At 49.4% G+C, this 23,276-nt stretch overlaps 1 protein-coding gene across 1 annotated transcript in view; it reads left to right on the forward strand.

Annotated features, from left to right (window-relative positions):
- The first annotated feature begins 8,307 nt into the window (after nucleotides 1-8,307).
- CDC42BPG (CDC42 binding protein kinase gamma) overlaps nucleotides 8,308-23,276 on the forward strand; it is a 59,755-nt gene continuing 44,786 nt past the window's right edge. The window contains exon 1 of the mRNA XM_050958868.1: nucleotides 8,308-8,464. Within this exon, the coding sequence (XP_050814825.1) occupies nucleotides 8,308-8,464 (157 nt within the window). The remainder of the gene's footprint in view (nucleotides 8,465-23,276) is intronic.

Raw genomic sequence — 23,276 nt, forward strand, 5'->3', positions numbered from 1 at the left:
TTTTTGTTCCCCTTCTGTCATTTGGGTTGCTGCTCCAGGAGCTGCTATTGCAACTGGTTTGTCTTCCTAAGGTGTTGAATGAAGGGCTGTGTGTGGCAGGGCAGCATGGCTGAGCTGCAAACTTCAGTTCAATCCCCCTGCCTGGGAGAACTGCTCACCATCAGCTTTACCCTTGTGCTGGGATGGCACAACTGTTCCCCCAGCTGTCTTTTTTTTTCTGAGGGAGCAGGCACTGTAACTTCCCATAGTGGTGAAGCAGTTCTAATTCTCTCTGGAATGTGGTCCAAACACATCAGTTCAGTTCTCAGCAACTTCCCCCATGTACAGAGCAGTTTTTATGCTAATGACCCAGGTGGTTGGTTTTAAGAGGAAGTTGGGTCACTTCTCCAGGGCTTCCTGATCTCCCCATACAAAAAAGTAAACAAGTTACTCTTGGCTCAGCTACCAAAAATGTAGACTACTAAATTGGAGAGGGGTTCTTAAAGGAACATGGACAGACCTCTCTTTGGTGGGGGAACCCTGGTGCTGCTTGTTGTGCCTTTCACTCCTGGTCTCTTACAGAAGACAGCAAGTCTCATACTTGCTTTGAATCCCCCTCAGAGCCCTCACTTCCTTTTAGACACCTCCTTCACTAACCTGGCTTGTCAATTTCACAATCACGCTTCCTAGAACTGAGATGTGGAATTTCTCAAACAGGAAGAGTCTATTCCAGAGGCTGCCTACTCCTTAAAATGCCACAGGTCTGATACCTCACCTCACTGTCCCAGACCTTGTCTCATCGGTTGTTCCAGTGCAGACTATTCCCTCTGGCTTTGCCCTCTAATGTGCAAGGTATTGCCTAATCTGAGCCTGTTAATCCTCACCCTGTGTCACTGACACTTTGCACTGCATCACATGGTCAGGTGTTCACTTCTAACTCTTGTCTGTCTAGAAACATTCATCCTGGGAAGCCTTGGAATTCAACTCAATGTGGGGTAAAGACTGTTACTCTGGTAGCATGCTTCAGTCTGATGCTAGTGGTGATCACTAAACTCAGCCTGCCTTTGTCAACCTCCAGGGCTAGATCTGGAACTGTTAGGAAAACTTGTTGGGAAAGGGTAGCCATGTTCCTGTTTCACTGCTGCACAGGCCATAATTGCAGTTCCTTAAGGTGCCTGAGTTTTTTGGCCTTCTCTGTCAACTTCAGGACCCTGCCAGCAGCCCTCAAACAACTCATCTGCTTGCAATTTTAACCATTCTCTGTGCCAACATTGAGGACCTAGCCCGAGACTGCAGCCTTTAGGAGCACCTACAGTTAGGTGCACTGAATCCTTCTGGGATTGGATACCCAATTTAGGCTGTTCTCAAACCTTCAAGAGGCAGAGCTTCCTGTGAAGCAATGTTATCACAGTCCTGGGAGAGGCCTAAAGGGTTTGCCTCAGACTCATCCTGCCAGGCTGTGAGATCGGGATGGTTAAAGTGGAACGCTCATGTGCCTTATTCTTGCGACTGTTGGAGTGGAGGCAATGTGCATAGATGGGTTTCTTAGTGCTTTCACAGGCAAGCAGCTAAAAATGCTTTTTTTCCAGTGTTCCCTATCAGCTGCTTAACAGCCTGGCTCTGCCCAGTATGTACTTGGTTTGTGGGCTGACTCCACTGATGAAGAATCAAAATATTTTTGGTATCATGTTGCCGGGGGGAGCGGAAGGGGGTCCGGTATTTCTGGCTGAGTCCATGTGATAGTCAGAGACTGAAACTCTGATACTTCAGGTAACTGGCTAGAATGTTCCCAGCTTCCTGGGCTTCTCCCTGTGGACTCCTGTGCCAAGGAAGTGTCAGACTTAAGGACTGTGCGCCACATCTGTTAACTATGTATATTTACCTCCTGTACAATGAAGCAGTTCTCAGTGGGGGGGCCAGGGGAGGGCCTCCCCCAGGCCTGTGCATCAGAAGAGGGAAGTTCTCTGTTTAAAACTGTCTAAATCTTTTTTGAAACATTAAAATATATTGGCAAGTTCTGCAGCTCCTGAGTCTGCGTCCTGTCCTGGGAAATGCTGGGGAGGTGGCTTCTGAGTCTTGTTAAAGGGACTGCGCCACATCACAGATGGACCTGTGCTGCAAGAACTTCTACCAACATGGGGCTCCTGCAGGAGTATCTCCTGAACCAGGGAACTGCTCTTCAGTGCAGGCCCAAAACACCAGCCTAAACTTGACCATGGATCCACATGTAGGAGGTGGCCCGAACATTGCATGGTTTCTGTTTGATGGGGGAAGAGGTGTCCTGTATATTGCTCCCTGAAAAGAGAGATGGAGGTCAGCTGCCACTTAGTTTAACAGGTGGAAAGTTGTTATCAAAAGGGGAGGGGGAGAAGGGACTCCACTAAAGTCAATGGCAGAGCTGGGAATAGAACCCATATGTCCAGAGTGATACCCTAACTGCTGAGATGCTGCTTGCAGTCTAAAGGAGGAGGATTTGTCCCCTTCATCCACTTTACAGATGGGGAAACTGAGCCAGAGGGAAGCTGGGATTTTGAACCAAGGTATCTCACCTGCCAGTCCAGGGCCTTTAACCACAAGGCTACCTGGCCTCTCTCTAGTGCAATGTACCCTATGGGGAAATGCTTATCCCTTCTTAGGGTATGGCTACATCTGGAATTTCAAAGCGCTGCCCCGGCAGCGCTGCGGGAGCGCTGCCGCGGCAGCGCTTTGAAGTGTGAGTGTAGTCAAGCAGCAGCGCTGGGAGAGAGCTCTCTGCATGTAAACCACATCCCTTACGGGTGTAGCGTGCAGCGCTGGGAGCCGCGCTCCCAGCGCTGCTGCCCTGATTACACTGACGCTTTACAGCGCTGTATCTTGCAGCGCCCAGGGGGGTGTTTTTTCACACCCCAGTTGCAGCGCTGTAAAGTGTGAGTGTAGCCAAGGCCTCAAGCAGAGTTAACTCTGCTCCTGAATGCAGCTGTTGTACCATGTTCCAGCCCCTGTAATGAGTGAAGACTCCACTGGGTGAGAGCAGTAAGGGGAATGGGGAAGGGATACAGAGCTGGAGGGAAGAATTGAGGTGTGGGGAAACCTGATCAGATGAACAGGAGCTGTTGAGGAGCAGGCTCTAGCATAGCTGTGGGGTTGAGGGGTAGGAGTGCAGGAGCTTGGGAGGGACAGACATTGGGCAGTGTCTGGTTGCAACCAAACAGCAGCTATTGAGTCTGTCTAGAGGAGGAAGCTGCTGATGCTCTGGACCTTCAGGGCATCTTCCTACTTCCTCGTGTGATTAAGGGCATGTGTACACATGCCCATACCCTTCCTGTCCCACAGCTTCCCTCCCTTCCCAGCCGGTGGAGGGGATGGGATTTTCCTATGAGACCTGTTCTGCTGCATCCTCAGTGGGCTTCCCTGAGCCCGGTCCCAAGCTCCTATTGTTACCAATCGTCCATTCTAACAGGTGGCTGGCAGGCTGTGTATGGGGAGGATGGGCTGCTATGCAGTGGGGCAGTGTCTCCCTCTTCCTGGAGAGGGTATAAAGTTTCCCTCTATCAGAGGGAAAGGATCGACTCCTCCTTAAGGTGAGAGTTTGCATGCAATGGGGTGGGGGGAGGGGGAAGCATGGCAGAGGGAGAAGCTTGCCTGCCGGGCTACTGCTGGAAGGAATGGGTTGGGGGAGTAGTGGCACCAGCGTTGAGACTTGGTGAATTCTGTGAGTGGGAAGGGTTGAATGTGGGAACAAGTAGTGGGTGGAGGCAGCATGTAATGAGACTGGATTCTGCTCTGTGGGATACAGAAAAGGGAGGAAGGGTGGGATGCTACTGCCCTCTGCGGGGTGGAATGGATACTGCAGTTCCAAAAGCCCTGTGGAGCCAGTATCCAAGAGAGTGGAGACTCCTGGTCAAAGCTTAGTCATTTAAGAGCTGCAGGATCTGAGTCCTGCCATCCTTGGCATGCACCCTTGGATGCTGGAGTTCAGCTGGAAGGGCCTTTTTGTGCCCCCCTGCTGCTGAAATGCAGCTGCCATTTGTCTGCAGGGAATTAGTTTTAGGGCCTGGTATTAAGCAAAGGGGAGGGGGTTGTTTGGCATCAGCAGCCCTGAACAACTTGGGGTGGGGGATATGTAAGGTGCAGCACGTGGCAGGGTTTAGAGGCCCACTCTGCCTCAGTTGGGGCTTTTCAACAGAGAGGGTAGAATCCAGGATTGGGCCCTCCCAGTGGGTGCGGTACAATCAGGCCCTTTTATTTTTAATGGAAGTATTGAGTAGTGGCAGACCTAGAGAGGGGAGGAAGATGGGTGAGCATGATCTCACCCCTCTTGGCCATCTGGCAGCAGACAGTTCACATGTTCTCATGGTTTCCATGCAAGTGCAGGTTAAACAAAATGCTTTGTGGGAATGTCAGTTTCACCAACTGTTGGAGTGGAGGGATGTGGGGAGTCAAACTCATTGAGACTCCCATATTGTAACTGTTTTTAGACTTTAAAATTTTAAATAGATTCTACTATAACTTTCAACAGGCAGTACAGTATATGTATTATGCTCATATTAGTCAAAGTCCTTTCACTTTTGAGCTGAATCGTATGTTGATGTTCCTGAATCAAATTTCTATTTTGTGGGAAACTTTTTTGCAACTTCAGCTTTTTTGCCTCCATTTGGAATAGGGAAGGGGGGGAAGCTTTGTGAATGGTGGAATTTTATGCAGAGGGGAAGTTCTTAGAGGTATTTTCACTAATTTGGTGAGGTCACTTCCTAGGCTAGGACTACCCCTGTATTCTCTATGCTGGGAATAAGTGTGCAGGGGATTCCTGCTCAAGGCTGGATTGCATCCACAATCCAAAACAGCTAGTGAGTTGCTGTAGGATAAGAACTTCTAATGTACCTTTAACCCCTTCCCTGCTGCTGGCTGACACCTCCTGTCAGCTGAACTGAGTCCGTGTGTGAGAGATTCTTAGCCCTTTGTAGGGAATCTCAGCATTGTGTGTGTGTGGAGGGGGGACACAATCATTAGATCAATCTTTGCAGCATGTGTTGTGAGGTGGGTAAATATAATTATTGGTGGGAGAGTGGCTTGCCTGAGGACAAGCAGAGTCTGGTGAAAGTAGGAATAGAACCCAAAGTCCTGACTCCCACCCCTGTGCTTTCGCTATAAGGAGATGTCATCACCTCCCGGCCTGGCACATGCTGTCTGGGAAGGCTGTACAGTGTTTTGGGTCAGATGAGCTGTGTGGGTCTGGCATCAGCAGGTGCTGCTCTAGCATGAGGCCCTGTCTCTCATTTCTCCTAATGACTGGGCACAGCATTCATTGGTAGCTTTCTGCTGCAATGGCCTGACAGCAGGGAGAAGTCTGTCTTCTCTGACATGCCAGCTGGGAGAGGGATGGAGTCTGAGCTTGGAGTCAACCCTTGAGCTTCCTTAGCCCAATAACCTGCCTTTAATTCAGTCATCCAGCAGGGGCTAGTGTTGCTTCATGTAAGTTGCTTCCTGCCCCTCATCCCTGCCATGGCCTCTGCTTAAACTGTATAAGGAAACCTCACTGCTGTTGGCCTATGCAGCTTGGTGTGATGGGGGACCCCAGTCAGGTTGGGGAGAGCAGTCTATGCAGCACTTGGCAGACTGAGGGGCCCCAGTTTCTGCTGTGACCTCTAGGTGCTTTCACAACATAAAAGGGAAGCCAGCATGGCCAAGAGGCTAGTAGAAGGGATTGAGACCAAGGACATCTGGGTTCTATTCCTGCTTCTGCCCTGGGAGAGCTTGAATGAGTCCTTCTCTCCCCTCCCCCTCCCTACCCAACATGGCTGTTACTCCTCCCACCTTTTGTCTGTTCAGACTGCAAGCTCTTTGGGGCACAGGGTCTATGCAGTAGATGGCACGCTAGGGGCACTGATCTAATATGCACATGCCATGGTGGGGCATCAAGTGCCAGTTGGTGCCTCTGGGCTAGTGATTCTCAGTCTATTTACCATGGTGAGCCACATATGCAGATCTGTCTTAATCTGTATGGCCCTGAGACTCTCACATGAGCTGCAAATGTGTGCTGGTTGGGTTGCAAGCAGCCCATGGGCTGCAGGTTGAGAATCGCTGCTCTAGGCCCTACTGCTGGTGGTAACCCACACTGCATAATGTGGGCTCTAGCCACTATCCTAATGTTGCTAGAGAGGGCTGCATTGCCCTTAATATCTTAACAGCGACCCTGCTTCTTCCCAGAGTGGGGAGCTGAGAGGGGACTGCCTGAGACCCTCCACTTTGCCCCCAGCCACAGATTGGTCATAGTCAAACACCAGTCTCTTTCAGTGCCTCCTGACCTGGTGAGATGAGTTTTCTGGATCAAATGGACATAGTGTACTTAAGTTTCCAGAAAGCGTTTGACAAGGTCTTTCACCAAAGGCTCTAACATAAATTTAGTTGTCATGGGATAAGAGGAAAAGTCCTTTCATGGATTGAGAACTGGTTAAGACAGGGAACAAAGGGTAGGAACAAATGGTAAATTCTCAGAATGAAGAGGGGTAACTAGTGGTGTTCCCCAAGGGTCAGTCCTTGGCCCAATCCTATTCGACTGATTCATAAATGATCTGGAGAAAGGGGTCAACAGTGAAGTGGCAAAGTTTGCAGATGATACTAAACTGCTCAAGATAGTTAAGACCAAAGCAGACTGTGAAGAACTTCAAAAAGATCTCGTAAAACTAATTTCATTTGCCATTTTGTTGCCCAATCACGTAATGTGGATAAATGTAAAGTAATGTACACTGGGGGCAGGGGAGGGAATAACCCCAACTATACATACAATATGATAGAGGCTAGTTTAGCTAAAACTAATCAGGAAAGAGATCTTGGAGTCATTGTGGATAGTTCTCTAAAGATATCCACGCAGTGTGCAGCAGCAGTCAAAAAAGCAAACAGGATGTTAGGAATCACTTAAAAAGGATAGAAAATAAGATGGAGAATATCTTATTGCCATTGTATAAATCTATGGTATGCCCACATCTTGAATACTGTGTACAGATGTGGTCTCTATCTCAACAAAGATATACTGGCACTAGAAAAGGTTCAGAGAAGGGCAACTAAAATGATTAGGGGTTTGGAACGGGTCCCATATGAGGAGAGATTAAAGAGCCTAGGATTTTTCAGCTTTGAAAAGTAGACTAAGGGGGAATATGATAGAGGTATATAAAATCATGAGTGGTGTGGAGAAAGTTAATAAGGAAAAGTTCTTTACTTGTTTCCACATATAAGAACTAAGGGCCACCAAATGAAATTAATGGGCAGCAGGTTTAAAACAAATAAAAGGAAGTTTTATTCACACAATGCACAGTCAACTTGTGGAACTCTTTGCCTGATGAGGTTGTGAAGGCTAGAACTATAACAGGGTTTAAAAGAGAACTGGCTAAATTCATGGAGGTTGAGGCCATTAATAGCTATTAGGATGGGTAAGGAACAGTGTCCCTAATCTCTGTCAGTGGGTGGAGATGGATGGCAGGAGAGAGAGCTCTTGATCATTGCCTGTTAGGTTCACTCCCTCTGGGCCACCTGACATTGGCCACTGTCAGCAGACAGGATACTGGGCTGGATGGACCTTTGGTCTGACCCAGAATGGCCATTCTTATGTCTCGTTTGGGTTGCCAGTGAGGAAGGGATCTATCTTAGCCTGGCCCTGGTGGGGTTGGCCTAGCTCCTCCATGGCAGAGCAGAGGTGGTGAGAACAAGCATGTGCCATACCTCTCATTCCATCTGCCTCTTTTTCATGCTAAGCTTAATCTCTCTCTCTCTCTCTCCCTCCCCCTCTGTTTTCTTTCTGTTCTCTGCTCTCCTGTCAGTCCATCCACCCCTGCCCCGGCTGGCTGTCACTCCTCACCTCTTCATCCCTTCTCTGGAGCCAGCCTTCCCCGTGACTCTCCTTGTTTTCAGCTTTGCCTCTCCAGCCACCCCCTCCCTACCCCCTCTTTTTTCCATTGGCCGTCCTCCATCTATCCAGCCCCCCCTACTTGCGCCCGTCTCTCCTGCCATCTGTCCATTCCTCCCCCTACACACCTTCCTTCCCTCTATTTCTCCCCCCACCCCCCGGCTCCTGTCTGTCCATCCGTCCTCCAACCACATCCGTCGGTCTCCCTCCATTCCTCCTCTTGTGGTCTTTGCCCCGCTTTCCCCTTCTCTCCCTCCCCAGCCCTGGGGGCGTGGAGCTGTCAGAGCACATCTGGCACAGCTGGCCCCGCCCCTTCCCCACCTGGCCCAGGTGTCGGTAGCTCCCTCCCCATTGGGGGCCGGCCGGCAGGGGCGGGGCCCGGGCCCGGGCTGCAGGGAGTGGGGAAGGGCAAGCAGGCAGCGAGGCTGGAGCGGCTGGAGTGGGGCAGCATGTGCAGCCCGGTGGAGCGGCGCCTGGCCGGGCTGCGGGAGCTGCTGCAGGGGCCTGGGCTCGAGTCACTGCTGGACGTGCTGCTGTGCCTGTACCGGGAGTGCAGCGGCGCCCCCCTGCGGCGGGAGCGTAGCGTGCAGCAGTTCCTGGAGTGGGGTGAGTCTCCTGCCCCCAAAGCGCCGTGCAATGGGGGCTGGGCCCTAGAGTCCCACATGTTAGAGAAGGCTGCCCCTCATAGCTCTTGCAGTGAAGGAAAGAAGCCTGTCCTGTAAGCCCCCCCGCCCTGTGCAATTAGAGGGAAGCTGTAGGCTGCGGGGGCTGCCCTCAGGGTGCAAAGGGAGAGCTGACCCTGGGGTGCAATAGCAGGATATACCGCCACCTAGCACTCTGCAATGTGGGGTGGGATATTGGAAGGTCAGGAAGGGGAGAGGACTTGCCCACACCAGGTGTGATGGCTATGGGTCACCCATTACACAAGGTGGGGGATCCCTGTGGTGGGTGGGGGCAAGGCAGGAGTGGCTGTGCCTGGGTTCCCCCCCCCCCCGTTCACGAAGGGGCAGGGGGAGGAAACAGAGGTGCAAGCGTGTAGCACAAACTTTCACACTGCTCCCTGCAATGCTTACCCTACCTCCTGCCCTTTCTTCCCTGGGTCTGTGCTGATCGAGAAAGTAGCTGCTTTTATTTATATGAGGAAGTGGGCACTAAATGACCCACTGGGGACAAGTCTGAGACTTGGCAAACCCATTCATTCAGCCCCATCAAGCAGTTGGCTTGAGTCTGGATCACTGCTAGGTGCTTGGGGCTTGTCAATACAAGGAAGCTATTCTGAAGTAAGGTAGGGTGTGAATTTAAAGCCCAATAGTTATTGTGGAATAGTTCACTCTTACTCTGGACTAGCAGTGCTGGTCAATCGCCCTGTGCCACCCTGGCCTTGCAGGGCTCTTGTCATTACAGTATCAGAGCCTCTCAGTCTGGCTGGCTTATCTTCAAAGCATCTGTTGGCTAGCGAACCACTTACAAATGGGGCAAACTAAGGCAGAGAGGCTGTAGTGTGTTGCCCATAGTGAGACAAGGAGTCAGTGGCAGAGCCGGGGATAGAACTCAGGTCTCTGGAACCTTAACCACAAGTCCATCCGTGCCAGATGTGTGGCACTGCTTTGGACGGTGATGGATTGAGAGGTCCCTCTCATGCTCCAGATCAGTGTACAAGTATCTTCAGAGAGAGGAAACAGCAGGTACTAAAGGGCTCTTTAATTTCTAGCTGTTGGTTCTTATTCTACTGTTCTCCACTAGATTAGTCAGAAACATTCAAGTTAGAGTTAAGACTCCAGTGTTTCTCAGGGACCAAACTCTGAAAGCAAGGGTGGGAGAGAGGGATACTCCATGTCTTGATGTCACCCACTCCAAACTGGCTACCCAGCTGGAAGGTGCTCCAGTCAAATGTAGATTTATATACTCCATGGCCTAAAGGGAATGTTGTGGTCATCTGGTCTGGCCACCTGTATAGCACAGGCCAGAGAACAGCCCCAGTATCATTCCTAGAGCAGCTAAGAAAAACATGAGTGATGGGGCTCAGTACAGGGATAACTGCTGTGGTATTCTCTGGCCTGTGTTATACAGGTGGTCAGACTTGGTGGTCTAATGGTCCCTTCTGGCCTGAATCTATGAATATTCTTGTCGTAGTGTGGCAGGAGCTCCATTTTAGTTCAGGCTGAGACATTCTTGCTGTTTAACAGCCAGCTTTTTCTAAGTGCTCAAAAATCCACCTGCTGCCTTTATTTAAAAATACAGAAGACCTGCCTTCTACCCATCCAGCTGTGTTCTTATGGAGCCTTTGCTGTAGCATCTGGCCACCTTTCTCACAGAAGGAAACCTACACATTTTGGTACCAGAGCTGTAGAAAGCTTGTAAATTTCCTGTTTGACCCATCGCTACCAGTATATTGGCTCCTAGGAAACTGGTCCCTCTCATGCTCCACATACAGAGCGAATGATGGAGGGTTCAGTTTTTTCCAAAGTGCATAAGGATTTCTGGGTGCACAAATGGAGACCTTCCTTAAAGGAGCCTGATGGAAGGGGTCCATTTAAGGCACATCCAGTTGGGCAGCCCCCAAATAACTAAGTGGCGATTTGAAGCTGTTTTGTTGACAAAGGAAGGTCCCTGCCCCAAAGCTTGGTCTAAACAGAGGAAAATAGGACAGGGGAGGGATGCTGCCAAGTGCAGAACTTTGGTTCTGAGAGTCATTTGTACATCTACTGCAATGGGTTGTCCGCAGCATCGCCAATGCTTGGAGGTCTTTTTCTGTGTCCTGCCACCTGCTGCCAGTCTCTGAAGCCCCAGGGCTACATTCATTTGCACCAGCTGTGGATCTGTCCCCAACTCTGGCTGAAGCCTGTAGGTCCTAGTAAAGAGTGCATTGTAGTTCCATGCTCACTCCAGTGGAGGATGGCTGCTCTCGCACCACAGACCAAGCCTCCTGAGATAAGTCGATCAGCTAATAAATGGGAGGGAGAGGGTAAATCAGGATCTTCTGGCCTCATAGCACAAGAACAAGGGCCCACAGTGAAGTCTGAAGGTAGCAGTAAAGACAAGTGCAAAGCACTACACTTTGAGAAGGGAAAAAAACAAATGCACAGCTATAAAATGGGAAATAGATGGCTAGACAGTGGTACTGCTGGAAAATAATTTGGGGGTCGTAGTGGATCACAAATTGAATGAGCCAACAGTGTGGTGCAGTTGTGTGGGTTTTTCAAAAAGCTGATATTATTCTGGGGTGTATTGTATGTAAGACCCAGGAGGTCATTGTCCTGCTCTGCTTGGTACTAGTGAGGCCTCAGCTGGAGTGCTGGGTCCAGTTCTGGGGGCCAGGCTTTAGGAAGGATGTTGATAAACTGGAGAGAGTCCAGAGAAGAGCAACCAAAATGGTAAATTTCTTTAGAAAACCTGACCTGTGAGGAAAGGTTTAAAAAAAACAACAAAACCTGGGCATCTTTAGTATTGAGAAAAGACTGAGTGGGGACCTAAGTCTTCAACATCCTCTTTAAAACAGCCCTTAACGTATTTGATCAATTGTTCTCCATGTCCACTAATGGTAGGACAAGAAATAATGAGCTTAATCTGCAGCAAGGGAGATTTTATTTCAAACATTAGAACATTTTTTCCTAACTCTTAGGGGAGTTAAGCTCTGGAACAGGCTCTGAGGGAGGTTGTGGAATCCACATCACTGGAGTTAAGAACTGGTTGCAACAAACACCTATCAGGCATGGTCTGGGTTTACTTGATCCTGCCTCAGTGTTGGGGCTGGACTTGATGACGCCTCGAGGTCCCTTCCAGCCTGACATTTCTATGACTTTATGAAACTCGCACCGGATCAAAGGATAGAGTACTTCTTTTAGACTATGGTACTTGCTGCCACAGGAAGTCACCGAGGCCAAGAATTTACCAACCTTCCAAAAAGGATTGGACAGGTTATATGGATAACAAGAATATCCAGCTATAGTTAATGTTAGCAAACTTTGGCAGGAGTTTAAACTCTGAAGCCTGAGGTTTAATAGCCATCTTTTTTTAATTGATTACTAATCAGGAGGAGACCTTCACTGGGAATATATTATCCTACATCAGCTCCCTCTGGCGTTCCTGCATCTTCCTGTGAAGCATTAACGGACAGTGTTTTTGTATTGCTATAGTGCCTATAAGTCCCAGTCATGGGCAAGGTGCAGTACAAACACTAAACAACTCTATTCCTGCCCCCAAATTATGATGATCCGAGTTCTGGGTTAGACAACCCTCTGGTCTGAGCTAGTCTGGCAATACCTATTTTCCCAGGTCTAACCCCTGGGTCTGCCCCTCCCTTGTAAAACTGAGGCTGATAATTCAGCAGCTGCAAAGGGTGGGTGATGACATTTCGTTAGCTAATTGTAAAGTGCTGTGTTCTCTCCTTCCACTCCCTGAGAGCTGGTTTGCAGGAAAACAGGAATCTCTGTGCTGTGTGAGTTTGCATCCACTCCCACTGCTTACGTGTATTCTCCATGCTAGGAGTGATTTATGCTGCAGGAATGAAGATTGGAGGAGGTGGGGGGGAATGATCCTGCTTCCGTGTTCTTTGTTTTTGTTTTAAGTCCTTTCTTCACAAGTGAAAATGTGGGAGAGATTCAAAATGAGAAGACATGACTCTGTGCCCTCCTCCTGTGTGAACGTGAGAGCCACATCAGGCCCTAATGTCTTGCCGTGTGGGCGTCTCTACCCCGTTTGCAATACCATTGCTCTAGCACTAGAGTGACTGAAATTTGGGATTTCTGCTTTGCAGGACATGTCAGACTTGCTGAAAACTGTTAATTTTAGAAATACGGAAACACTGTTTTCAAAATGTAATACCTATCCCAGCAGGTCCTCAGGGGAAACTGACATGATTCTTGTCAGTTTCACTCTGCTCTCAACTGAATGACAGGTGACACTAACCTGAATCATGTGAGCAGCTGCTGAGGACCCTGGGGATTGTATCTGCCCTGGTTCTGGGGACCCAGGACTTCCAGCTTACCAGGTCAGCTGGTTCCTTCGGCTACCTGGGGAGCCAGCTGCCCCAAGACGCTGGCTAATAGTAGGGAGCCTGAAAGTCCTGGCAAGAGAGAGCTGAGCCAGAAGGACCCGTTGTGGTTCTCTAGTCTGATTTCTGTATATCCTAGCTCCTAGGATGTCTCTGAAGTAACTCCTGGTTGAACTAGGACTGCTCTGTTAGAAATACATCTTGTCTTGATTTAAACATTGCCAGTGATGGTGAATCCACCACAGCCCTTGGTTAATTATCCTGTTTGTTAAAACAGGCACCTGGTTTCATTCTAAATTAGTCTTGCTTCATGGTCGACCTTCATTGGTTAGACTGAGGAGCCCATTTTCAAATTAGGATTCCTCATGTCGGTACTGCTAGACTGGGACCAAGTCACCCCTTCACCTTCCCTTTTGTAACCAAAGCAGAGTGAGCACCGGGGCTTTAAGGGATGTGTGATAAGTTGTGAAAATGCCTCCAGTTGTTAGACTATTTCTATCCATAATAGATCTGTCTTCATGCATACTGCAGTCAGACCCAGCAGCCTTAGTCATAGATCAAGACCCATTGTGCTAGGTCAGGGATAGGCAACCCAAGACACGAGTGCCGAAGGCAGCACATGAGCTGATTTTCAGTGACACTCATACTGCCTGGGTCTGGGTCCTGGCCCTGGTCTGGGGGCTCTGCATTTTAATTTAATTGAAGCTCCTTAAACATTTTTTAAAACCTTATTTACTTTACAAACAATAATAGTTTAGTTAATGTATTATAGACTTGTAGAAAGAGACCTTCTAAAAACATTAACATGTATTACTGGGATGCGAAACCTTAAACTAGAGTGACTAAATGAAGACTCGGCACACCGCTTCTGAAAGGTTGCCACTCCCTCCGCTAAATTCTGTACAAACTGAACAAAAGACGGTCCTTGCCCCGAAGAGCTCACACTCCCGCTAGTCTGGCTCTGGCCCAGCAGCCTGCTTCTAGTTATTTTAAAGGAGTGTGAGTGAATTTTTGGAAAACCTCGGGTTAGTCAAAAACAAGCTCTTCTGAAAGGTTCAGGCCAGTGGCCTCCTTCCTCGGGCATCATAAGTTCTCCCCTGTAAATAACTGACATTTTCCAAACAGGTTTCAGAGTAGCAGCCGTGTTGGTCTGTATCCACAAAAAGAACAGAAGTACTTGTGGCACCTTAGAGACTAACAAATTTATTTGAGCATAAGATTGGGGGAGTGGGGGCAGGGAGCAGGGGTGGGCCAGTTGCTGCCCAGACCCCTGCACTGAAATGGAGGGAGATGTCCTGTTCCATCTGACTAAGAGCATGGGGCTGTCCTTGTTGTGCTAGACGCTGCCCAGACCTGCCTGCCAACAGAGGTATGTCCCCATGGGGCTAGGTTCTGTGCAGCCTCCTACCACGAAGCACTTCCTGCCCCAGAGAGCTTCCAGTCCAAGCAGAGTTCATAATTAATGAATTTTCCAGTCCAGAAAGGGGTTGTTATAATCTAATTGGGCTGTATGCAGCACCCTGGCTGGAACACCTGCCGCTTCCTGTGTTGAGCCGACAGGCTGGGGAGGGACCCAGATCTAGCGCATTGGGACAAAACATCGAGGCTTGATTTAAAAGCTCTGCAGGTGACGGAGGAATCCCCCTTTCCCTGGGTCTCCAACAGACAATTTGCTTCTGCATTCCCAGTGTGAATTTTAATTCCACTTCCAGCTGCTGGTTCTTCAAACCCTCTCTCTGGGTTAAACTGGGGGTCATTTGCCCTCCCAGTTGAGAATCGTTCTTAGTTTACCAAGCCATTGTGGATGGAAGACCTGGTCCCTGAAAGAGAGGGGTGTCATCACCGGGCAAGCAAGGGGATGAGGCATGTTAAACACATGCAGGAGTGGAGGCTTCAGTCGGCTAAAGAAAAACATAGTTGTACAATCTTATTACTCAGGCCTGGCCTACGCACAGATTTCGTACTGGTGGTTGTGGGGGTATGTGTGAGAGAGACGTGCCATGACATCAGCTAGTGTGGATGCTCTTTCATAGAGTTTAAGGCCAGAAGGGACAGTGAGGTCATCTAGTTTGATCTTTGGTGTATCTCAGGCCCTTTTAACTTAACCCAGCCACCTCTGTACTTTAGTTAGACTAGTGCATTTCAGTCCTTGGGCACCTGACCCCTTGTGAGCCCTGGGCCCGGAACAGGAGAGACCACCAGTGCCTGTTCCCCTGCCATAACAGAGGCCTGAATGAGGCCTAGATGATCCCAGCAGGTGACCCCCACCCTATGCTGCAGAGGAAGGCACACACACACACCCCGGTCCCTGCCAATCAGATGTGGGAGAAATTCCTTCCCAATCCGAAATCTGCTGATCAGTAAGAACCTGAGCATGGGAGCAAGATCCACCACCAGGCATCAAAGCCAGCAAATTCTGTGGACCACCTCAGAGCCCTAGTTTGACTTGTGTCCCGTCTCTAGCTGTAGCTGATCTTTGATCTGTCAGAGGAAGGTGAGAAAATCCCAGCTACATTTGGCCAATTGTGCAATGGAAAAAAATTTCCTTTTCTGTTCTGCAGGTGCCTCGTGCCTTAGATTGGTCTATCTTATTCCCCCTCCTGTGTGGCAGTGGTTTTCAAGTTTTCTAGGCTGTGTACCCTTTTCCAAATGGAGTCTACTGTATACCCTCATCTGATAGGGTCATAAAATACCTACAATTCCATTGCCAACTCTTAATAAATGTGTTGTCCACCATTACAGGAATTTTTGCACATACCCCTGGTGAGAACTCCTGTAGCTAGGGTTACACGTGCCCCAGTTTGAAAGCCACTGTTCCATGAGAATAATTGTCCTAGTATATATATATTGATGAGAGTAAAACTCTGGCTATGTCAAGTGCATTGTGCCACTTTAACTACAGCAGCATTAAAGCGATACAACTACTGTATGCAGACAAGGGCTGAAAGCGGGGGTAGTCAATAGATGGGCTCCAGGCTGAATCCAGACCAGCAGATGCTTTTGGATGGACTATGAAATCTTGTTTACTTATGATCGTTATTGGGTTTTTATTATTTTCTCTGGTGTCTGGACCTTGATGAAAAAATAATTGACTACCCCTGGCTTAAGGAGAAGGCACGTGCTCTAGGCTAGTAATTGAGACAGCTGGGTTCTAATCCTGCCTCTGCCACTCCTGTAATACACAGCATGGAGAACGCTCTTGTTCAGTGTCTGCTTGATGTAGAGAAATAACAGGAAAACCACATATTGTGTCTCCTAGCGCAATAACGAAATTGGCCACAGTAGCTTGTCCTCCCTGTGTGTGTGTCTGCTTCAATCTTCAGCAGGTTTTGGGGTGGTTTTTTTTAAATTTGTTTGGAAGAACAGCAATTTTAAATCGATCTAAAAAAATCTTTGAGGGAGGGACCATCTCTTGTTCTGTGTCTGGACAGTACCAGACACAAGGGTCCAGGTCCATGAGTGGGGCTCCTTGTTACTGTTGCGATACATATAATAATCTAAATATTGCTTCCTTGGCTCCTTATTTGACCAACCTCTTGAGATCTCCAGCAGCCTATAGAATCACCCAGTGGAGACAAGACTTTGCTTTTTCTACCACAGTAATACACCAGAAAGGGATCTGAGAATCGCAATCATCCAAGGCAGCAGCTCACTGCGTGCCGCCTGCCACTCCTGTCTGAAACGCTCGGCTGTACCAGCCTTTTTAAAAAACATCTATGATGTAATTCTTACCTCTGCTGGCTCCTTCTTGCGAGGCAGTGGAAATACGATTACTCACGCTCCCCAACTGCACAGGACCCGTTTTTCAGGTTTAGGCGCTGGCTGCGTTGGGTAAAGCACTTGATCTGGCTGTAGGAGCCAACAACCTCAGAAAACCATGCCTGATACTTGGCAGGAAATTACCTTTTATTTGTTGTTAAAGTTAATCAATCATTTTAGCGGCAGGGCATATTCTCTGTGGGACCACAGCAGATGCTTGTGTGACTAACTTGAAAGGAAACGATTGATTTCAGCTCATGATCTGTATTTCAGAGATGATCGGCTGTTTAAAAACAGCTTTTGAAATCCCCTCATTTTTACTGCACCTTGGTTTGTATGACAGCAGGGGCTGGAAGCCCTATGAGACGAGGAGGGGGGCCCTGATGTGCCAGGCACTGCACAGACCCTGATCTGGATGCAGAGGGGTGGGAGAGGCATTATGGCAGGTGCGTGAGCAATAGTAGTAAGGTACAGCCAAAAAATGCCGACCAAGATCAGGGTTCCCTTATGACATGCACATTATTAATAGTACTGTGGTAATGCCCAAAGGGTCCCAGTGAGAGCAGGGGCCCATTCTATGATATGCAGTAGTAGCATGATACTGCCATGTTGCTCTAACTCAGACTAAGGGGCCTGCTGTCAGGCCAGGTGTTGTCCCCTGGCTGAGACTGAGGCCTATTTATGGCATCTGTATCATTGCTTGCACTACAGTTGGGCCCAAAGGAGATCCCTTGGCGTGGGGAGCCCTGCACACACCCAAAATCCCTTGATTGTTTTGTTTTAACGCCTTCTCCTAGGTAAGAGTGACTCATACTCCATCTCAAAGCCAGGCCAATGATGGCTTTCTGGTGAAAGCACTGCACTAACCTGCAGGACACCTGGCTTCAAGGGTTGGCTCTACTGCACAGTTTTTGGGAATCCTCAGACAAGTCACTTCATCCGTGCCTCAGTTTCCCTTGTCTGTAAAATAGGGATGGCTTATTCACCCCATCTGCTTGGACTGTGAGCTCTTCAAGGCAAGGCTGGTCTCCCATTGTGTCTGTGCAGCACAGCTTGAGGGGGTCAGGGATTTTCCCCAGATCTTGGTCAGGGGTGTGTGTGCAGCATTTGGCACAGCTAGGGCCCCCAGATCTTGGTTGGGGAAGGGGGAGGATGTCTGTGCAGCGCCTGGCCGCCCAGGTGCACAGGGCTGCCCAGAGGATTCAGCGGGCCTGGGGCAAAGCAATTTTGGGGGGCCCCTTCCATAAAAAAAGTTGCAATACTATAGAATACTATATTTTTATGGGAGCCCCTGCAGGACCCGGGTCCTGGGGCAAATTGCCCCACTTGCACCCCCCAGCCCCCCAGCAGCACTGCTGCAATACAAACATCTCCCTGTACCTTTTGCTATCAATGAGTAACTGCCAGGGCTGAGTGGGGATGATAGCTACTAAATTAAAAAAAAAAAAATAGCACAAGTGTCAACTGTGTGTGAGTGCGTGTTGTTCCTGTCGTCAGGGTAACCTGGCTGGAATCTTGGTTGGCAGGTAATTTTTGGATCCAGCACTGCCTGTTGATTTCAGAGGGCTCGCTCTGTGTCGAGTGATTGATTGACTGGTGAAAGAACTGAGGCTTCCTGCGAACTCTGAGCTGTTAAAAAGGGACACTACCAATTTTTTTACCATCGCCCGTCCAGCTCCGGCTACATCAGTGTCTGGTTTGCCTCAGCCTTGCACTGAATTTGCTGGAGCACTCCTGGATTTTCGGTGAGAAAGGAATCCGGGGCCCTTTGCCAATGTTTTGTGTTCAAGTTCCGTTTCAAAACAGGCATGTGGAGGGTTAATAAATCACTCGCTGTTTTAATGAATAGCTGATGAATTGTTACAGCTGCTTATAAACACCTCGCACAAGGGGTTAAAGACAGTGATAACACATGCTGCCTGTGCCCCTGATGTGCTGAGAACAGCTGTTTGTCACTATGTTAGTGTCCCCTTCAGCGAGGTTAATAAGCGTAGCTCACTTACTAGATGTGTTATGGTAGCACATGAAAGACCAAGAGTGGGAGCCTGTTATAGGGTGCACATTATTAGTAACATTACAGTAGCAGCTGGGACCCCACCTGAGAGGGGGTCCCCATCAGGCTAGGTGCTGTGCACTCGTATGTTGAAACCATCCCTGCCCAGCAGCACTCCCGCTCGCAGTATAGAGTGGGAGGGGAACCTGGGGCACAAAGGGGGGAAGGGACTTGCCCCAGGTTAATCAGGGAGTCTATAGCAGAGTCGGGACTTGAATCCTTATCCTACAAGGCCTAGGTTAGTGTCCTAACCACTGAGCCAACCTTCCCCTCTGGAGGCCTTTGAATTGTGTTGCATGTCTCAGATGGGTGTTAGGGCTGTTTTTTGTTTTCCTTAGGGTCCGGAGTTCACTGTTGAAGTAGTTGGTGTGAGATTTTGTGTGTGTGTGTGAGAGAGAGAGAGAGAGAGAGAGAGAGAATAGAGCTAGTGAGAGTATATGTGTGGATAGCTGGTGTGTGTGTGTAGCTGGGATGTGTGTATTTAGCTGGTGTGAGAGCATGTGTGTGGATATAACTATGTAATGGGTGGAGTATGGCCATGTGCATGTATGTATGTATATACACAGCTGGTGTGAGAGCGTGCACATGTATGTACTTCACTTTCCCCACCACAGCAGAAAGGGTAGGTAAAGGGTGTATAACTGGGGGTATCTGTGGTATGGAATCCTCCTCCTTAATGCAGGTCAGTGCAGGAAGCCCTGTGTTAAGACACCATCTTGCAGCCCTGCTGAGCGTGCACGCTGGGATAGCAGCATCAAGCCTCGAGCTGTTAAATGTCTCTTGAAGGGGGTTGTTAATGATCAACTGTACAGAGCAGGGCAAATGTGAGTCACACTGGAACCTGTTGGCTTGGGGCTTGGTCATCGGGGCTCTCGCAGGAGTCAGTGCTGCTCTTATGAGTCAGGACTCTGCCAAAACCTCTAACTTAACCACTAACAAGATGGCAGCTGTAGCGGCTCACTGCCCTAGGATGCATTTGGTTAGTCGGAAAGTCATTGTGGCTTGAAGAGTAAGTGCAGAGAAGGGAGAGGGAAATGGAGCTGTGGTTAAAATACAGGCCGGGAAGTCAGCGCTCTAGGTTCGTTCCATCCCTAGTTGCACCAGAGAGTGGGGCTTACTCTTTAGGGAAGCGAGGAGTGGGAATCAGGACTTCTGGGTTCTATTCCCAGCATGGGAGGGGATGTGCGTGGGGCAGCAATTTGTGGTTAGAGCATGAGATTAGATACCAGGCGTATTGGGTCTAGTGGTCAGAGCAGGGGGACTGGGAGCGAGGACTCCTGACTTCTCTTGCCATCTTTCGGATAGTAGTCTAAGCACAGCAGCAGGAAGAAGGGTGGTCTTGTGGGTAAGTCACACAGGCATGTTTTCAGTTCCTTGCTCTGCCACAGGCTTCTTATGTGGCCTGGGGCTACTCAGGCCTCCTCTCAGCATCTGTTTCCCCATTGGTGAAACACGGAGAAGAATCCTTCTTTTGTCTAGGGAGAGCATAAAGTCCTGGGGGCAGGAACGGCTTGATGCGACTCAGAGGCCCTGATCTTGGGGGATGATGGGGGCTAATCTTTGTTGGAGGATGTCTGTGTAACAGGGTCCCTAATTTCAGTGGGGGCCACCCAGTGAGTGAATGGGAATCTCTGCAATGCCCAGCGTGATGGGGGAGCACCAATCTTGGTGAGGGCTGCAATGAGCTAGCATAATACTGATCGTACAGGAAACCCCACTCCCTCACATGCCGCCTCAGCCTTGTGACTCACGGGGGAGCATGTATGTCAGCTCTCTACTTCCCAGTAATAATGATAAGCCAGGAATGAATTGGCTGGTCTGGCCGGACATTCCAGCACCATGATGCAGGAGCTTTGTTGACCTGGTGGAGAACTTTTCAATAACTGAATGGTTGTTAAAGGAAGCTGCACAGCTGTAGCAAGAGGGAGACCTGGAACTATTTTATCGACAGCTTCGTTGACACCCAAAAGGGTGTAAGTGAAGGCGTGAATTTTAACCGATACAGTTATGCTGGTTTAGCTTCACGTGTGTTGTCTGGTTAAAAAGGATGTTGAAAAATCAGTGTGTGTGGAGAAGAGCCACAACAATGACCCAAAGGGCTGCAGAAAAGGCCAGCCAGTGAGAGCAGAGAGAAAATCAAGAGGTGACTTGCTCACAGGGTAGAGCACCTGCATGGGAGTGGGGGGAATCCCAGATACTAAAGGGCTCTTTAGCAGAGAAAGGTAGAGCAAGCTCCCATGGCTGGAAGTTAAAGCCAGACATGCTGCAATTAGAAACAAGGCAGCAATAATTCCCTATGAAGGTGATTAGCCACTGGAAGTGGTGGAGTCTCAGTCTCCCGATGTTGCCATGTCCTGTCTGGCTGCCTTACTGGAGGATGCTTTAGCCAGACACAAGTTATTGGGCTCAGTACATGGGGACCAAGTGGGGGAAACTCGCTGGTCTGGGATATACAGGTTAGATGACATGATCTTATGGTCCCTTGACGGCTTTGAAGCTAGACACGCATGTTCTAGTAGAAGAGGAACTTTTTTCAGGTTAGTTAATGTCACTTGGGAAAGGGTCTAAGTCAAAACCTCAAATGCCACTTTTGTGCGATGTGTCCCCATGGGGATTGTATATTATGACTAGACTGATAAACTATAACTGGTAAAGCTTTCCCGGTTGGATAAGGCCTAAGGAACAGGATGCTGATGGTGAAGAGACAGGAAGTGCTGTCTAGTGGCTAGATCTGGGAGGCTGAACTCTGGGGTTCTCTGGGAGGTGTCTAATGGCTACAGCAGGCAGAGTGGTAGTCAGGACTCTTGGGTTTTATTCACAGTTCTCTCTCTTCTGCATTGTCAGCTACAACACACAGATGCTGCTGCCACCAGCAGTCACTCTAGAGAGGTTTTCCCAGCCCCATGCCTCAGTTTACACTGATTATTTCCCTTCCTCTAATGGATGTCCTGCTAGACTGTAAAGGGCTCTGATCCTCCATGAGAAAGGCACAGGGAGAGTTCAAAGTGTGAGTTAGCAATGTTTGTCCTTCCGTGTGCAAGGTAGTGGGGGTAAAGCAAGCTGGTTGTGAAACTAACGCACCTTATTTTTATATAGCATCAGTGATGCAAACAGTGTCTCAGACCAGGTCCTCCGAGCTATTTAGGCAGCTGACTCCTATTGGGTAGGATCTGGGCCTCGGTGCTTCAGAGAGAGAGGGGTGTGTGTGTGTGTGTGTGTGTGTGTGTGTGTGTGTGTGTGTGTGTACACACAAAAAGTAAGAATGAAGGAGGAGGGGAAGCATGGCCTAGGAGCTAGCCCTTGGCCTGAAATGCAAGAAACCTGGTTTCAGTTCCCAACTCAGCCATTGACTTCCTCTGTGACCCTAGGCAAGTCCCTTCCCCTCTCTGTGTCTTCACTTCCCCATCGTGCCAGGCACTGCACAGACCCTGCCAGAGATTGGGGCCCCATTGTGCCAGGCGCTGCACAGACACACAGTGAGACACAGTCCCTGCCCTGCAGAGCTCACAGTCTGAATGGACAAAGGGTGCAGTATTCAGAGGGGGAACCTGTGGCCCAGAGCAGGGAAATGATTTCCTTAAGGTCATGCAGGGAGGCCGTGGGTAGTGCTGGGTAGAGCTGGTAGTGCTGGGAAAGCTGCAGGGGCTTCACTTAGGGAAAGTGTTACGTTATACAGCTCTAGTTACTCCAGCATAACCAGCATGGGAAAGGATGTACTGCTGGTTAGCAGGCTGGGCTGGGACTTAAGTTGCGTATCTAAGGCACCAGTCTGAACCCAGGTTGCAGACTGGGTGCCCTAATCTACTTCAGATGTCCTGCATCCTAATTCAGCTGCATAAGCCTATGGCTGTCATTTGCCGGAGCTGCCAACCTGGGAGATTTTAGCAATGTTCCTCAGGCACAGGCAGGGCTGTGGTTTGCTCTGCACTTGCCAGCAGGCCCGGGCTTCATGCCCCTCCTGACCTCAGAGAGCCACTCATTAACGTGCTGCACAGTGCCCAGGGGTGGGTGTTGGGCGTGCCCCACGCCCAAGCATCCTGTCATCTTCTCTGCGCCTGCTGCAGAAATCCACAGCCCGGCACAGACACCAGGGACTGAGAGACACCTACCGGCCTGGCTGGAGGAGGAGAACTGATCAGATGGCCTGTGGTTGCAGTTAGTAACTCGGCAGTGAAGGAGATGTAGGACTTGTCTAAATGGGAAAGCTGCAGGGGCTTCACTTAGGGAAAGTGTTACATTATACAGCTCTAGTTACTCCAGCATTACCCGCATGGGGAAGGATGTACCGCTGGTTAGCAGGCTGGTCTGGGACTTAAGAGACCCACGTTGCCTGCCCTGCCATGGCCTTCCTATGAGATGTAGGGCATGTCACTTAGCCACTCTGTGCCTCAGTTTCCCCACCTGTGCAATAGGGATAACAGCATTGTGCTCATAGGGATGTTGTGAGGATGAAGGCATTGAAACTGGTTAGGTGCTCAGATATTACGGAGATGGGGTCAGACAAGCAGCGGCGGCTCCAGGCACCAGTTCTCCAAGTGCATGCCTGGGATAGCATGCCAGTCCCTGCGAGGGCAGCAGTCAGGCTGCCTTTGGTGGCTTGCCTGTGGGAGGTC

Source organism: Gopherus flavomarginatus, chromosome 6 (genome assembly GCF_025201925.1).
Source record: "Gopherus flavomarginatus isolate rGopFla2 chromosome 6, rGopFla2.mat.asm, whole genome shotgun sequence".
NCBI lineage: Eukaryota > Metazoa > Chordata > Testudines > Testudinidae > Gopherus > Gopherus flavomarginatus.